This window comes from Muscardinus avellanarius (assembly GCF_963383645.1).
Source record: "Muscardinus avellanarius genome assembly, chromosome: 7".
Taxonomy (NCBI): domain Eukaryota; kingdom Metazoa; phylum Chordata; class Mammalia; order Rodentia; family Gliridae; genus Muscardinus; species Muscardinus avellanarius.
The window spans coordinates 98,327,534-98,345,883 of record NC_137793.1 but is presented as its reverse complement, the minus strand read 5'-3'; the positions used below and the strand labels follow the sequence as shown (position 1 = coordinate 98,345,883).

At 32.0% G+C, this 18,350-nt stretch overlaps 1 protein-coding gene across 3 annotated transcripts in view; it reads right to left on the bottom strand.

Annotated features, from left to right (window-relative positions):
- Positions 1-17,280, bottom strand: part of BRINP3 (BMP/retinoic acid inducible neural specific 3) — a gene marked incomplete at both ends in the record, with an annotated part of 382,413 nt that extends 365,133 nt beyond the window's left edge. Inside the window, one exon of one of the 3 annotated variants that reach the window (XM_080699392.1) lies at positions 16,997-17,280. In XM_080699392.1, coding sequence (XP_080555518.1) covers positions 16,997-17,280 — 284 coding nt within the window. The remainder of the gene's footprint in view (positions 1-16,996) is intronic. The other 2 variants (XM_080699393.1, XM_080699394.1) reach the window with 2 other exon arrangements.
- Between the last annotated feature and the right edge of the window lie 1,070 nt (positions 17,281-18,350).

Here is an 18,350-nt window from a genome sequence, read left to right as displayed (position 1 = left end):
AATAATGCTTAATGATCCATCTTCAAAATGATGGTAAATAATTTTTGTTTCTAAATAAAATTACCTGAATAATTTATCCCACAAAAAGTAAGAAATAATTAAATGTAGAAAACTATGTGTTTTTTTGAGAATCATATTGAGCAAATAGAATCAGGAGAACAGTGGATTCAGCTAGTGGTATCTGAAAACAAGCAAAAGAGATAGTCTGAACCTCAGACACTCAGTGCCACCTACTGGAAGTTTATAGTGGGTTAATTTTGTATTTATTGAGCATATGCTATGCTCAAGACCTTATACTATGTCACAGAACTACAATAAGAAATAAAATACTGTATCTGTTCTCATGAAACCTGTAATTTTAAGTAATGCTGTCAGATAATTAGGCTATTACAATATAAGTTATATAAATTTACAATATCTGCCTTTTTTTTAAAAGAAATCTTCACTTAAGTACTGCCCAAGCTTTCTGTTCATATCATCATATTTTTTAATTAAAACTCTAAGTCACTTCAATGAGTTTTTTCAGCAAAATCCAAGATGGCCCATGATAGGTGAAAATTTGGGGGCTGTAATACTGTTCCCGCCAAATACACAAAAGACTTTAGAATATTTATTTAATCTTATTGGAATTTTGTTCATCTCCAATAAAACCATATGAAGCCATTTGTGTGCAAATATCTATTTATATGAGCATCTTCATCAATATAACTTTATTATTACAGGGAATTCTTACCCGGGAAGTAAGTTTCAAATAATGTTATACCTATAAACTTATCCCAGGATCTCCTTGATAAGACACATAGACTCTTCAATAGAAACCATCAAACAATAATTTATTGGCAATACTCTTGGAAGCTCTAGCTTCAAAATCCTTACTCTGTACAATAATCCTATTCTATGATATATGTGGTTTTTTTATCTAATCCCAAACAATCCTCACACTACCAACACTGATAGATCCACATTAAATACAATTATAAAATCTCAATAAATATTCCAAGTTTCCTTCTCCTCTCTGAAACATGACTATGTCTCTAACTTAGAAATGTACTCATGCACAGCAGTGAGGATAAATTAGCTTTTTCCATATCGACAGGTTGTGTTGGTGCTATTTGAGGAAGCCAGCATTCAATAATTTCACTATTTAAGTAGACTCTATTCTCATCTTTACAAATGTTTAATAGTATGCAAATTTAACTGTTTTAAATAATATTGAAGTGTAATAATCCATTTAATTTTATATTAATATAATTATAAAAATCATTGAGGACTACTTCAAAAATTAATATTCTATAAGGTTGTTTTACAATGTTCCTTTATATACTATACAAAAAATTATAGAAGTAGTATTAAAATAAATACCAATACACTACATGTATTTGCAGGTAATTTTGCAAAATCAAACCTGTTGTTTGAGCGTTCCTAATTAATAATGTCTAAGATTGCTTCTCAATGCAATAGTCATTTTAAATAATTTTATCATTACATAATATTAAACATAGCTTTTAGTATTTTGACAAAAATTTTAAAAATAGTTAAAATTATAGTTTTAGTATAAAATTTACTGATAAACAAATTGAACCTGACAATAGTTCGCAGGGTCTTCTTTTTTATCTTTCTTCTTTCTACATGGAAACTATACCAAAATATTGAACATAAAACCTTTTCACTCACATTAAGAATACTTCTCAAACTGCATTATCAAAAATATGAACTTTGGAAGAAGGGGGAAAGATGTGGGGAGGAAAACAAGTCAATGATGTGAGCATATATGATTATATCTCTATTATTTATGTTTCAATTCACCAATAAAAAGTTAATTTAAAAAAGATAACATTTCGAACTTGGAGGAAACTTAGTTTTTAGCAATGGATATTCATTCTTAGATTTAACTGATAGCCTATACTAAATTTGAGGTCCTTTTATTTAAAATAAAAAACCTTTAATAGTAAAGCTGCTGGACTGACTTTCACAAAGTGCCCGTATTTAGAAAAGGCAGATAAATACTAAATTCAATACCTTAACAAGTTTGTAAATATCAATAAGTAGTTTGGGAATATCAATACCAGCTTAAGGTATTTTCTGGGTCAGTAAAGATGCAAAAAATGAATAGTTATTCCTTCTGGTAAAGAAAAAGCTACTAATCGAGGAAGAGTAGAGTTCCCTCTCAATATATCCTAACACTGAAACCCTTCCAGCTCTCAAGAGAGGTTAAGTGATGGCCTGGGTAAAGGAGAGATGATGGTCAGGCCTGCTGGGAAGTGCCTTGCTTTCTTTCCCAGAGTCCCCTCTTCTCAGATTTCAGTGAGAAGTTATACTTGTATTTTCAGATTTCCCTACATTTACTTTTATGACCTGGTTGCCTATGACAGGGTAGGAATTGAACACCTCTCCTTTGGTTTGAATTCATTCCTTCTGTCTGATCTGTGGAAGACTGTCACTTTTACTGTTGTGTGTATGTGTGGAATTCAATAACAAAAAAGAGGAAGGGAGTATGTAGAGAGGCATTTCTTCCCTTAGACTCTGAAATGAGGCAGGCCAGAGCCAGAAGGAAGAAAGCAAGTTACCTTCTCTCTCTCTCTCTCCCTCTCTCTCCTTTCTCTCCATTCTCTCCTTTCTCTCTTTCTGTGCTAGGGATGATAGGAATTGAATCCTGGGGCATTCTACCTCCAAGCTACATTTTTTTTTTTTAATTTTGAAACAGAATCTGATTCATTGAGAAATGCAGTAGTAACCTCCTATTTTTATCAAAAGTATATTGAATGTCCTCTCATGAGGTATCCATACATAGGAGAAAAACAATACTCAAATATATTTTTAAATTATATATCCACCAACAGGCAAAGGGATAAGTAAATTGCAGAATATTTGCATGTGGAATGCTATTCACTAATAAATAGGAATAAACTAGTGATGCATAGGACAGGAATAAGGGAAAGAAGCCAGAGCAAAGACAGTGTATACATTCTATGATTCCACTCACATGCCACTTTAGAAAATGTGAAGACAGGTATGGTGCTGCACGCTTGCAATCCCAGTACTTGGGAGGCTGAGACTAGAGGATTATAGGTTTGAGGACAGCCTCAGCAAGAAGTGAGATTCTCATCAACCTGGTGAGACTCTGTTTCAAAATAAAAATAAAATAGGGCTGGGAGTGCAGCTCAGGGGTAGAAAGCCCCTGGGCTCCATCCCCAGTACCCCCCCCCACACACACACACAGAAAATGAAAATGCAAAATATTCTGTAATGACAGAAAGCCTGTTGGTGGTTGCCTGGGTAACCAGGCAATAGGCAACTGTCAATAGGCAACTTTTTAAATGTACACTTGGTTGGTGTACTGTAATTATACATGATAGTGAGGTTCAAAGTAAAGTAATATGTACACAAAGACATCACTGGGGGTATTTTCTTCTTTATCTCACTGGCTCTTCCCTACTCCCTCCCCAAACATCTTAGTGAGATTGGTAATAGAAGCTTCATACACGAACATAGCATTATTTGAACTGTTTTCTTTATCAGATCTAATTTTTCCCTCCCCTCATCCCCTCCAGCCCCCTTCCACTATTTTACTGGTCTTTTTTTCTTGTTTGTCCAAGTCCTTTGTGTTTCCTATTTTCTCTCTAGCTTCTACAGATGAGAGACAGCATATAATACTTGACTTTCTGAGCCTGGCTTCCTTTGCTTAGTATAATATTCTCTAGTTCCATCGATTTTTCTGGAAATTACATTATTTAGATCTTCTTTATGACTGAGTAAAATTGCATTGTGTGTATATACCTCATTATCTTTATAACAGGCAAGTCCTTTAAATCTCATTTTGATTTATTTTTATTTGAATTAAAGGAAAAGATACTCACATTGCTCTATGTCCTAAAAAAATATTTTAATAACTACTTTAATCTGAAATATGTTAACAGCAATATAAATTCTCACTAGTGTGCATTTCTTTAGAGATACTGAAAATCAGATTTTTAGAGAGCTAAAATATAGTACAAATGCATTCATTAAATGTTTAAATTTCTATATTATACACTAAATTCCATTCTTTAGTTTTTCCATTTTTCAATTCTTTTAGAAGTAACTAAGATGACTTATTTTAAATAAATTCATGAATTTTGAAATTATACAGAAGAAGCTGAAATCTTTTATATTCAAATGAACAGTTTACTCAATAATTTTTTAAGTAAGTCAGAAAATAGACTCAGAACATTCTAGTATGGACACTAAAAGAAAAACATACAACTTTCAGCCCTGTTTATGACATATTAATAAGCTGTCAGTTTCCATACTATTATATCTTGAATCTGAATGTCTCCAAAGGCTCATGAGTTGATGGCTCAGTCCTTAATGCAGCAGTGTTCTGAGCTGGTGCCTTTGGGAAAGTGATTGGACCACTAAGGTTCTGACTTCTTCATAATAAATGAACTGTGCAGAGGTGGTAAAAACTCTAAGTGTTGGGATTAAGTTGAAGGGTGTGAGTCCCTGGAGGCATGCTTTTGAGGTCTGTCCACATCTTGTCTTTCTTCTCTGCTTGCTGGCCATCATGAGGTGGGCAGCTCTGTTGCAACACAAACTGCCTGCTATGATGTTTTTGTCCTCCCTACAAGCTCACAACAGGGGCACCAAGGAACTATTATATAAGTCCTCTTGGGGTGTGTGCATACAGCACCTAAAGGGATGTAGCCTCCCTCAGCCTGAGCGGCCTGCAGGCTAAGCCTTAGGCAAAGTTTAAGAACTTCTGCAGTAAAATGATTCAGCAGAAAAGGAACTAAGAAGGCGCCTGGAAGAAGTTACGAAGGCGTGGTTTCCCCATTCATTATGGGTGGGGAGACTGAGCAGTTTTTCCGTTTTTACCTTTAAAGGAGCTTCCGCACACATGAATGGCTTGTGTACTGGCCTGGGATTGGCTGCAAGCTACATGCTGGGTCTGTGAAGAGGTGATCTTTATCCCGATAGTCTAGGCTATTTCCTCATTGGAAATTACCCTTGTGGTTTTGTGCTATATATATGTTGCTTGAAGAGGAATAAACGAGCTCCTGCTTGACTCGGCTCCCGGCTCCGTGTGTTGCTGTTGTTCGGGGCCATTGGCACTCAACCTTCCTTTCAGCCCCACCACTGACGGGCTGGACCCGTCAAAGTCCCACCAACAACAGGTAAAATCAATGGCGCCAACTTTACATGGCCTCTGAAACCATGAGCCAAAATAAATATTTTCTGTCTTAAGTTATTTTTCTCAAGTGTTTTGTCACAGCACTGCACAAACCCAACTACCAGTGTATGCAGTGATATTTTACTTAATAACAATGTTATAAAATAGATTTTGCGCAAAAAGTGAACAATGAGCTTTAGTGGAAATTCAAAGTGAGAAATAAATTTAGAAGCTTTTTTTGTTTTCCTCATTTATTAGATGAGCATTGAAAGGCGCAATAAAATGGTATACATTTTATACAACTGCACAGGGTAAATGATGGATACAAATGGGATAGTTCAGTTCTAGAATATCAATATACTTCTATCCTAGAATGACTTATCTACACTTCTTCATTATAAGTGAGCTAAATTAAATTAATATAATGAGAAATTTAACTATGAAGTTAAAGGTCAGCTGAAAAAGAAGGAAAGATTGAAAAACTTTTCAATGGACCATAATAATTATAAGGCCATAAACTAAATAAAAATTTAAAGAGTAATGATGAGAAAAAATCTCTGACAAATAAATGAAATCATTTACAACATGATTTCAGTATTTAAAAGTAAAAAAGCGGTGTACTGGATTGTTTTTTACAAAAAGCAGTACATGTACTTTGCATCATGTGTACATGATACAAAGTAAACCTAAGAAGAAATAGTAAAATACTTTTCATTTCTTCTTAGATGGGATTATTAGAGAAGAAGAAATTAGTCAGTGCAGTATTATGTAAAAAAAAAGGAATATCCTAGTGAAAAATCTGGAGAAAATACTAGAAGTTAGTATGGATCAGAGTGCTTTGGGTGAAGCCCTGAGGTCAAGTGTTTCAGATTTCAGAGTTTTTCAGACTCTGGAGGTCAATAAGGTGCATGCACTATATGTTATGTAATATCTCCAGTTGATTTAGAAGCAGTTACCTATAATTAAATATACCAGTATCCTTGGTATAACATATATGAATATTTGCAACAAATACAAAATAAAAACTATAAATTATTTCACATCTATCCAGGTCAGGGCAAGTTTTAAAGCCGAGTGTCCTCAGACAAAATCGTTTCTATTTAGAGCTTTGGAATTTTACAGTCTGATTAAGAACTTTAAACCCTATAAACAGCTGCAATTTATCTAATAGTTGAAGAGTTTCTTGTGATGTAAATGAGGAATCTATTTTTACTATTATTATGTTAAATTTTTATCAGTGATGCACATTAATATAAAATATTATTTTCACATGTGCAGATTTTAAAATCTGCACAATAAATTTGGATTTAGATTTGTTTGGGATTATAATGCTCAAGAGAAAAAATTCTACGCAGATTTGTGAAGTAGGCCACATGTGTTTCTGTACTATCTTAAATGAGTTATATGCAAGGCTCTGAGCAGAAGGAAAATGAAATTGGGCCATTGAAAAAGCATGTAATAGAATCAAAATATAATGTTTATAAAAAAGAAAGTTAATATAAATCCTAACACTACCATTTGAATAAAGAGTGAAAAGGTATAACTAAGACAGCAGTTAGAAACACAAACTCGCAAATTCAGACTCTTTATAAGAAAGATATTACTAACAATCATATGTGTTTATACCTGGTTTTAGTTATCTTTATATGTAGTGATTTCCCATAGTCAAAACATAAAGAACACCAGGGTGATCACTTGAAGTTAAAATTGTAGATGAAAATTAGATAGCAGAAGTTTAAAATGATTGGTTTGAATAGCCAAATTATAAGATAATTTCCAATCTTAGAATCTTTAATTTTAGTGAAAAAGAAAACTTCATTCAAAAAAAGAACTGCAAAAAAATTGTTATCCTTTGTTTTTTATAATAAATAAGAAGTATTCTCATAAATGTTGCATTTAGTGTTGTATGTAAAAAACAAGTACTTTTCACATAAGGGTTAATCTTTGAATGATTACATTTTGTGAAGTACTTTACACATTTTAATTGAGTATTTTTATTTAAATCTAATTTTCTGTTATGTTTGGGGATAATAATTGTGTGTGTCTTTAAGATAAGACAGTCAGCACACAAGGCTACAGGAAAGCAGAGCCTTTTGTAAATTTTTCAAGGTTTGCTAATTTCATTCTGACAGCAAAGGTAGTTTAATTAGTTAGCTGCTAATATCTATTTAAGTGAGCAACCAGAGAAATGTCTGCTGGAAAAAGAGCGTTCAAATGCATAGCCAGTCCATTCTCTTTGCTTCTTTTTGTTTTAAAAGAAAAAGAATATAGGTAAATTCCCTCTATGTGGCAAAGAATAAAAATTTTAAAAAATGAGTGTCGAGACAGACTCCCAAAGTATGATCATATGTATATAGTACTTTGTGGTCTTGAAGTATTGGTGCCAAAAAATTAAATTTGTACATAAGTGAATTACTTTCAACTATTGTGGAATCTTTCTGTATCATAACTATTAACAAACATTCTTAGATTATGTAGTAGCTCTTTCATAAAAGCTGGGTCATAAAATATTTTTCTCTACAATCAAGGTTACTAGCTTACTCTCTTAAACTAAAATGATTTAATAATATTTTCTCTAAGTTTGTGAATATAGTAAATAGTGTAGTTTTTATATTGTATTTTTTAGAATATTTGAATAAATATATGGAGATATTTTAATTATATTGTACCTTTTATCAATAAAAATATATTGAACATCTACAGATTATTATATATTACTTTAGTATAAGAGGCAAATTCTATAAATACACATTAAAAATTAATTGATGGAGAAAACTTTTCTAGTCCAAATAAATTTTACTGTATAATTTTTACATCCTAAGGCAGATTAATAAAGCATAATAATTCCTATTAAAATTAGAAAATTTTAAGCTTTATACAAAAAGTAATTTTCAAAAATTGTGAAACTTACTACTATTAAAAATGACATATTTGAACAAATTTATTCTAAACTAAAAATATTCAGCGTAAAGTTCAAGTTGAACGTTAGAAAATAAAATTTGAAAGTGAGCAACAAGTGTTCTATTATTTAAATGTTAAAAATTATTTTTCAAATCTTATGACTCATTTTTATAATTTATAATAACTAGCATAATTTTATAAGTAATTTTATAATTTAAAAAATTTAAATTGTTAGTTAAGTAATAGTAATTGTTATTTTTATAAATGCAAGATAGATATAATAAAAGTAATTTTCAGATTTCTAGTTACTTATTGTGGGAAACAGTACATGACTCTTCTCATTAGAGCCAATTTAAATATATACATGAATACATGAACAAAAAAGCCACTTTCTGAAGAAGTGTTATTACTTAGTTTTTGCTTTTAGCTTTAAACTTGGAATTTTTGGAATAATGCTCATTAAAAAACACATAGTAGTAATTCAATGACTTGGAACAATGTGTGAAAAGAAAACAACACTAATAATTTCAGCAATTTCACTTGGAAGAAGAACACAAAGATAATCACTGTGAAAAATTAGAGTACTTGAAACTAGATAGAGGAAAAATAGTCAAAGTATTTAAGTACCCCAAACTCACAATTATTAATTTTCTTTTTAAAAATAATTATATGAGCTAGCAGTCCAGTTCATTATCTGGTTTTTAACAGCAACAAACAAATACTCTGATGAACTAAAATTTTTCACTTAAATTGTGTGATTATTATAAACATTATTTATATGAATTTTATACAACCATCATTAAGAACTGTCTCTTCTGAAAATGGATAATAATTCCTGAACCATTGAATTTATATTTTTATTCCTGAATCAAATTTTTCAAATTTCAACTGAGAGAATATTTAAAGTGAAAATTCACATGTATATTCCAATTGTGAATTAGATTTAAGTAGTAAAATGTTATGTTAATTATATGGCTTAATCTCAAAACTAAGTAAATTACTAGAGATGTTGAATAAATATATTCAGATAATTTAGGTTATTTATGTGTGAAATCACTCCCTAACATCTTCCCCTTAATTTATCCCTGCACTGTAAAGCGCGCTATCAGACTAATGGAATGATTTACAGCTACTCAACAAACTGGGATAAATGACTTCCCTCTCACTATAGCCTCTTCAATATGCCATGTAAGAAACAGAAAAGATTTCCAGGGTGGGGGAAGAGAAGTAGTCACCAAATTTCTGTTCAAATATACACTAACACAGAGGAATATAAGAAAATTTTAGATATCATGTATAAAGAAGTGACTTTCACAAAGGACATATAAAGAACCATGGGTGATTTTTGTGAAGTCTATTTTTGTTGTCTATTTAATGTTCCATTTACCTTTTTGCATTGGAAACAGTGAACTTCATAGTTAAAAGGATATTTAGAGATCTACCACATCTTTAAAAATGGATGCCAAGGACTGAGAAATTTATTGATAAACCTAAGTTCACACAGATGGTTAGTGGTCAAGATAATAAACAACTCATGATTTCCTGTCTAGAGTTAGGTAGGAGTAGATACCACAGCTGGAGAAGCATCATTTTTTTTTCAAGCATATCCAAATGTAGAGGACACTTTTGATTTCTAAGAAATTGGCTTGCTTTAGAAATATGAAGATGGGTAGGAATAAATAAAATAATCTGTATATATATAAAAATAAAAAAATCTGTGTATATACAAAATAAGAATACAAATGGTAATGAATGCTGGCAATCATCTGGGGAAATGGGACTCTTACACTCTGTGGGTGAGATCACAAGTTAGTAAAACCACTGGGAGATCAATGTGGATGCTCCTCAAAAGACCAGAAAGGGAACCACCATAAAACTTAGCTATACCATTCCTCTGGCTCTTTCCAAAATAAGTAAAGTCAGAATAGTATAGTGATATATGCATATCCACATATCCATGTTTCTAGAAACAGAATTCACAACAGCCAAATTATGGAAGCAACCTAGGTGTCTGTCAACAGATGGATGGATTATAAAAAATATATACACACATATACACACACAAGGGGATTTTAAAATCACTCAGAAAGAAGAAAAATTTGTCATTTGCAGGAAAGTGGAAGGAACTAGAAAATATTATGCTAAGTAAGTTCAGCCAGTCTCAGGAAGTCAAGAGTTGTATGCTTTCTTTTGTATGTGGAAACTAGACAGAAAATAGGAAACAAAATGGACTTGTAATAAATTAGCAGAAAGATCAGTAGAAGAGTGGAAAGGGACTGAGGACGGGAGGGGTGGAGAATAAGGAGAATTGATGAAGGAAACAGTTTAAATAAAGTCTATGTACATATGTGAATGCATCCCTGTCAATTCCATCAACGTGTGTGGGGACGAAGAATCGGGTGAGGTGAGATACAGAGGGAAAAACAAGGCTGTGTACGTGTACCTTTGTTTCATGTTGAACTGCACTGTGATGGATAATTACGATATGCCAACACAAGTCTAATAATAAAATAAATGAAACAAAAACAGAAAAGTCCTGCCTTCAAGGCATTCATTGTTCAAAGAATAAGCAGGTTCTTTTGGCATAATACTACAAATAACAGAAATATTTAGAGATATGAAAATAAAATAAAGGCCAACAGGTCATCTCATTATTTATTAATTCCTAAAATTAAAATGATTAGAATTATGTAGAGGATTGATAACATATGAAAGAACCAATCACATCTTAAAGACAAAATATTCAATACTGCTTCCTTTTTAAAAATCCATACTGTCATATAAATAATATATACATATATCATGTATATAGTTCTTATTGTATTTATTTTTAAAATTAGTGCTAAGATTCAGATATTGTTTTTATCTTTGACATTTATTTAAATAATCCTAATAAATTCTTATGATTTCATTGACTCAAAAATGGCTTCTTAAATACCTTATAATATCCTAACTTTTTAATAGCAGTTAGTACTTTGTGCATTTAGAAGAATTAAACATAACTATTGTACAAAACCTAAAAAAATCTATAAAACTTTCCATCAGAGATAATGCAAATGTTTTTATGCATTAATTTTAATCTTTTTACTAAGCAGGCATATACAAAAAAAGATAATAAAATAATTTGACTCCTATATTCTGTTTTTAAGTTTTGTTTTTGTTTTGTCTGATATATTTTTTCAAAACTCTGGAAAATTTGAAAACATTAAAGATTCCGTGAATATTTAAAGAAAAAGCATATTGCATGTTTATCGTACAATATTCTACTTAAAATTTAAATTTCATACACAAATTATTTTTTTCTTCAAATTATCTTTTACCACCCCTAATCTGTTTTCTACCATAGTCTATTTTGTTCATGAAAAATAAGAATAATAGATTAAAGTGAATTCATTAATAAAGATTAAAAGATACTGAGGAATAAGTCATTCATAAAACTGAACATTTTACTGAAATATAAGAAGGCTTAAAAAGAACTTGATACATTGACTTTGAAGATAGCTCAAAAAGAATTATTCTACTTAATTTGAGGACTACAGCCTTTTAATTCAAGGTTTATAATATTACTTTAGTTTTTAACTTTTTATATTGTGAAATATAAAATCTATATGAATAATAAACTAAAATATACATTTTGGGTCTAAAGAATACAAGTTTAACAATCACCCCATTTAAGAAACTGAATACCATTATTGCCTTAGAAATCCTTATTCCCCCCTAATATTCTGTCCTTCATGCCGCATCATAAAAAAATCATAATCTTGAATTTGGTCATAGTCATTTTCTTGTTTTTCTTTAGTTTTACTAAACATATTAGCTTTGTCTATATAAATAATATAATTTAATTCTGCCTGTTTTGTGACTCTCGGATAATTATAATCATATTCTATGTAATTCTGTGTATGTGTGTGTTTTGTTTTCTTCATTTGACATTTTGGTTTTTAGAGTCAACATGTTGCTATTGGTAGCAACATTCATATTAATGTTAATATAATTGAATTGATTATTATTTTAACAATATTCCATGTCCCAATATCATGAAGGTATTTTATATTGTTTTCTTTTAGAAACAATGTTTTTTGCCTTTTTTATTTAAATCCCTAGTCCATACAAAATAGATTCATGTATATAGCATGAGGAAGGGATCACATGTCTGTTTTCCTTATGTAGATACCCAAATTGAAGAACCATTTATCCAAAAGTTTACCCTTTCCCAACATATTAGCTACTTCATTTTAATCTTTTAACATATAAAGTAGCCATCTATCGAAAATGTAAGTTTTCTAGGTTTCTAGATTATCTTGTCCTTTTCAGAAATATTTCTTTAAGGGAACATAATTACAATAACCAATAAGGACAACATTTGTCTTAATTATCTCCTATTGTCACTTAAATCAGGAGCATTCTTAGAAAAATTATTCTGAGCAAGCAAGTTAAATTATAGGAAGATGACATATCTGCAATTATTTGGAAAGATCATTATAAAAGCATTACCTTATTGATTTTCTTGAACATGTGATTAACAAAAGAAATTAAGAAAAAATATTTTGTTTCACCATATTTGAAGACGTACATATACAAATGTTTATTTTATGTAAATAAAAATCACTAGAGTTATGACCTTAAAATACACATCAGAAGTTTATGATAAATGCATATAGGTTTGAGTCACTAAAAATAATTTCTTCTAGAGTTCATATAATTTATTTAAAAGACTGAAATTTGTATGGTCTAGAGAAAATTATGCATATACTATTTGAGCCTACTTCCTGAAAGTGATACTATAATATAACTAAATAACACACGTCTTTTCCTTATTCAGAGGCCAGATATATTCTTGTCCTATGTTTGAGAATGAACAACATTTCTCCAAGGGATTAGTAATGAAAACATTTCCACTGACATTATATAAATATGTGAGAAAACCAATGACAATCTCAGTATCATGTATGGGAAAGGGGAGGGACTAGAGAGGGACCTAGAGAGAAGTTCACAAGGGCTGTGTGCATATATGTCATATGATTCCGAACTAAATGATGATGTAAGACTACAATACACCAACAGAATTATTAAAAATTAAATATATAAGCAAATTCCTCCAAGGATAGCTCATTGTCTAAAAGAATAATTTTTATTTTACATTAAAATGCTCTATTCTTAGGTTCTATTATTGATCTTTTGGTGAGAGGAAAAGCTATTTGAAAACCTAACTATCAATATTTGATCAAATAACAGAGATATTATCTTTCATGCTATAAACGCTCCAATTCAGTGATTCACTAATAAATTAATTACCTCATAAATCATAATGCAGTTTCAGCAGCAACACTTGAAAATACTTTACATATGCATTAATTCAAATTTACAAATATAAGCCCTATTAGTTGACAAAAAAATGCATCTTTTAAAAGAAAGATAGAAAAATGCACATCTTATCCTTTCCTATGATCCTAGTGATCTTAGATGATTGTGATCTTGTGGTGAAAAGACAAATATGTTTGCCGGAAAAGAAGATGAAATGAAGAAAGACAATTGAAAAAGGACTGACCTAATTATTTGAACAGGCTTCATATGTTTTGCATTCATTACTAATGCCTTTCAGAAACTATGTCAATATAATATGCCACATGGAAAAGATTATGATAGTAATAATAAGCATGAGTAGAATGTGGCTGATCACTTTTGGAAATTATATATTATTTTGAACTGATGAATTGAGTAGTTAAATATAGAAAATATGACTTTTATCCATATTTCTTAAATATTTAAAATTCCCTATCTGTATTTTAAGGCAACTATTTATAAAAGATAGAAGGTCTAAGGTCTAATTTTTTTTCTTTTTTTTTTTTTTTTTGAGGTACTGGGGATGGAACCCAGAGGCATTGTACCTCCAAACCACACCCCCAGCCCTATGTTTTAGTTTAGTTTTTTTTTTTTTTTTTTTAATTTTGAAACAGGGTCTCACTGAGTTATGAAGGGCCTCGCTTAGTAGCTGAGGCTGTCCGGCAACTGTAATCCTCTGGTCTCAGCCTCCCGAATGCTAGAAGAAGGTCTAATATTATTTGAAGACAAATAAGAGACAAAACTAAAAATAAAATCAGAAAGGTCTTCTAATTCCAGGACTTGAGTTTTTCTAGCCTCTCAAAAATAAGATTAGGGTCGAGCATGGTGGCTCAGGCAGGCCTGTAATCTTAGTACTTGGGAAGCTGAGATAGGAGGATTGGATTTCAAGTTCAAGGACAGTTTTAGCAAGTAGTGAGACTCTCATCAACCTAGCGAGACCCCATTTCAAAATAAAAATAAAATAGGGTTAGGAGTGTAGCTTGGAGGTAGAATGCCCCTGGGTTCCATCACCAGTGTCACAAAAATAACAATAATACGATTAACTTTCTGAAAAAATTTTGGATTCAATATATATATATTTGTTTGTTTTTTGTTTTGTTGGTGATACTGGGGTTCCTGGAAACCCTTCTACTTCCGGACTATATCCTAGACCCATTTTTATATTTTTATTTGGAAACAGGGTCTCTTAAGCCAGCGTAGCTGGCTTCAAACCTGTGTGATCCTCCTGTTTCCACCTCCCAAACGCAGGGATTACAAGTGTGCGCCACCATGCACAGCGGATTCATTATATTTTGAAGTTAGGTATATAGCATTCTCTGGAACTTAAATATTATTTTGACAAATGAAACACTTTATCAAGACTAAAAGAACCTTAAAAAGTTTGTCACAACTGTCACTAATCATGTCATCTTTAAAAATATTTAAAAGACTTCATTTGAAACTATAGCCCAGCTCAGGTGCAGGAGGAAATATCGGTTTTTTTGTTGTTGTTTTGTTTGTTTGTTTGTTTGTTTGTTTGTTTGTTTTTGGTAGTACTAGGGTTCCTGGAAGCTCTTCTACTTCCGGGCTACACTTCCAGACCTATTTTATACTTTTTTTAAATTTTTGGAAACAGGGTCTCTTAAACCAGCGCGGCTGGCTTCAAACCCGCGCAATACTCCTATCTCCACCTCCCAAGCACGGGGATTACAAGCGTGCACCACCATGCCCAGCTAGGAGGAGGAAATATCTTGATCCATAGTTATAATTATATTTGATATCCATACATATTCTTTTAAGCCACACCGGGAAACAGAGGAAGGATGAGGAGCTTAGGGCTCATGAAGGCCCTCAGAAATACAGTCCCATAAAATCCATTTACAAACTAGACAGGATGCATGTGACTTGTAAACAAATTTCAAATCATATTTTTCATTACTTGGCATCCAAATAATGCCTCTTTTATTTCACCCAGAACCTCTAGAAACATATCCACCCATGTTAGCAACACACAGATGACTAACCCATAATCCAAACCAAAACAATCACTCATAGGACAACATCTCAGGCCTCCAGATTGGAATGCCATTACATCATGGAGACATCCTCTGCCATCAGCTGGAAGACTGCTCAAAACCTTTTCAGAATGCTGGAACGTAAGATATTCATACAATCTCAAATTAAACCAGCCTCACACAGTCTGTACAGAAAACCTGACTAAACCTACAGACATAAAAAAGGAATCAGAAATTATGATCTATTGACAATATCTACTGAATTTAGAAAAAATATTATTTGTTATTTATTATTTATTTCTTTATTTACTTACTTATTTCGCGGTACTGGGGATGGAACACAGGGGCATTCTACCTCTGAGTTACACCCCAGCCTTATTTTTTATTCTTTATTTTGAAACAGGGTTTCACTAAATTGCAGAGGACTTCACTAAGTAGCTGAGATTGTCTGCAAATTGCGATCCTACTTTCTCAGCTTCTCAAATGCTGGGATTTCACATGTGTGCCACCACGCCCAGCTAAGATTTGTCATTTTATATTAAAACTTTTAATTAATAGCTTTCTTTTCTTTTCTCTTTATTTTTTTCCCTCTCTCAAACATATGAGTGTGCTTTGACTGAATGGACTAATTTACTTCTTATTTTTTAAAAAGAATGACTATAATTTCCTGATACTTCATGGAACTGATTTAAGATACTCAGTATCATCTAGAAATATTGATTACTGATTTAAAATTTCTCACCATGTTGAATAAAAAATGTATACACACCTAAGTCACAGTACTCTCTGGTGCATATTTATACACAAGCGTGCGCACACACACACACACACACAGGCACACATACAATGCAAAACAAAATTTGCTTTGACATAAATGCTAAACTAGTAATTCAGAATTGTAAAATTCTTCCACTAAGAAACAGTCCAAACTTATACTTGTACATAAGGCATTTTGAAGGCAAAGATCAATACAATCTAATTCATTCCGGCAACCACTTGTCCACTCCTCTATTGAATAGAATCACTGGGCTTTGGGGAAGCAGGCAGACTTCGTTTGATGTAATATATGGCTTCATTGGTATAACTTATTTAGATTTCAAATACAGAGAAGTAATGAAAATTAAAAGTTATATATCTTTTACCCCTTCCTTTTGTTTGGTCTGCTATCATGTCCTATTCATCTGTTCTATCTTTTTATTCATTCCATTGCTGTTCCCTCCGGCTTCTGAATGTACCATTACTTTTCAAGTAAAAAAAATGATGAGCTGACTCAAGTTCTCAGTGAATAGTAGAAGATACATTTTCATTTGGGTTGGAGAAAGTAACATGGCATGGTTTAAGTTAGAAAGAAAACGCTTTTGAAGTAAATTCCTTTTGAAATTATGGCTATTTAAAATGAGGGACGGCCTCAATGCACATTGGCATTGAGTTAGGGCGGTGCAGCTTTCTAAAATTTGGGAGTGATGCACAAGTGGTTGCCATTGGCTATCTTTTTCTCATAAAGTGTCACATCTACAAGAAATATTTTTAAATGGCAAGAAAGTATTACTCTGGTGCATGGTCAATAATAACCCTTCTGAAACTTTCCCTCAGACAGATGCTTTTATACAACACCTTCAAGGATTGTCTTCGAGATCCCATTCCCTTTGCTTCATACCTGTATATCTTGTATCTTGTGCTAAATCCTTGCCGGCTTCTGTCCACAAAATCTGTGTATTCCTGTGAACGATGGAAGGGTCCCTTATCAGAGAGAAGCCAGTCAAAGGGGCTTGTGGCATGCTGATCCGAAACAGCAGCGACTGCTAAAACCCAGCAATGAAGACTCAGGGCTATCCACTCCCATAGAGCCATCAGAGAGAACAATTCAGCACCAGCTCTGCTCCGCCATATCATGCTTCCACTGGGCACTTAGAGCCTTCATTCTCGTAGCTTTCCCTCAACACCTAGACAAAATACACAGGCAATTAGTTAGCCTCTAGTGGATGATTTTCTATAAGATCAGGTGCTGACCTGGCAATTTTTAAAAAATTATTTTTATCTAATAAAATTGTTTTAAATTAGATAGTCGCATAAGTGAATAAGAACCAAATTAAAAGAACTGATCCCCCCCCACTCAGATGTGATTCTTTTATAGTTTTTGTTCTTTTGCATATCAGTGGAAAATAAGTTACTGAGTTATAACAGACCTCATGATCAGTGTATGGACCCCTAAATCCTATGGAGTAAGAAGGGGTACTTTCAATTAGTATTCATTTTTCTGCTTAAGTGTCTTATAAAATTGGACACTTTGTAAATAATAGTTTAAATATGAAATCAACTTATTGTAAATTTTAATGCTAGTTATATTTAATTACTCACTTTGTAGCTACTTTAGAGAAATACGTTAGCATGGTTTAAAGTTGCTCATAAGATTTTTAAAATTTTGGGGCTGGGGTGTAGTGCAGTGGCAAAGTACTTGCCTAGCATGTGTGAGGTCCTGGGTTCAGATTCCAGAACCTCAAAACAAAGCAAAACACAAAAAATCAAAAATTTTAGTACACTTGTAATAAACTTATGAGTCTAAGAATACATTAGCATACAAATATATGTGTGGATGAAGACTGGATGAAATGGGTAAAAAATATTTTTCCAGATTATTTTTACTATTCAATTAGAGACAAATTGTTTCCCTGATTATTTCAACAGAATCACAACTAATTTAATACTTGGCCTCTATGAGATTTAAGTATGTATTATCTTATTTTATGAGATAAGTAGTCATACCTGAAAAATTCATATACATATACAAACTAAGACAAGGCAGATTATTCCTAAACAAAAATCACATATACCATATTATAACTATCCAAAAAATACAATAACAAGAGATATAATACCAGTGTGAAATAAAAGTATAGTATGGTCTAAATAACTTGAAGCAAATCTGCTGTCCCAATGTCGAAATGCTACACAAAGGCTTCTAG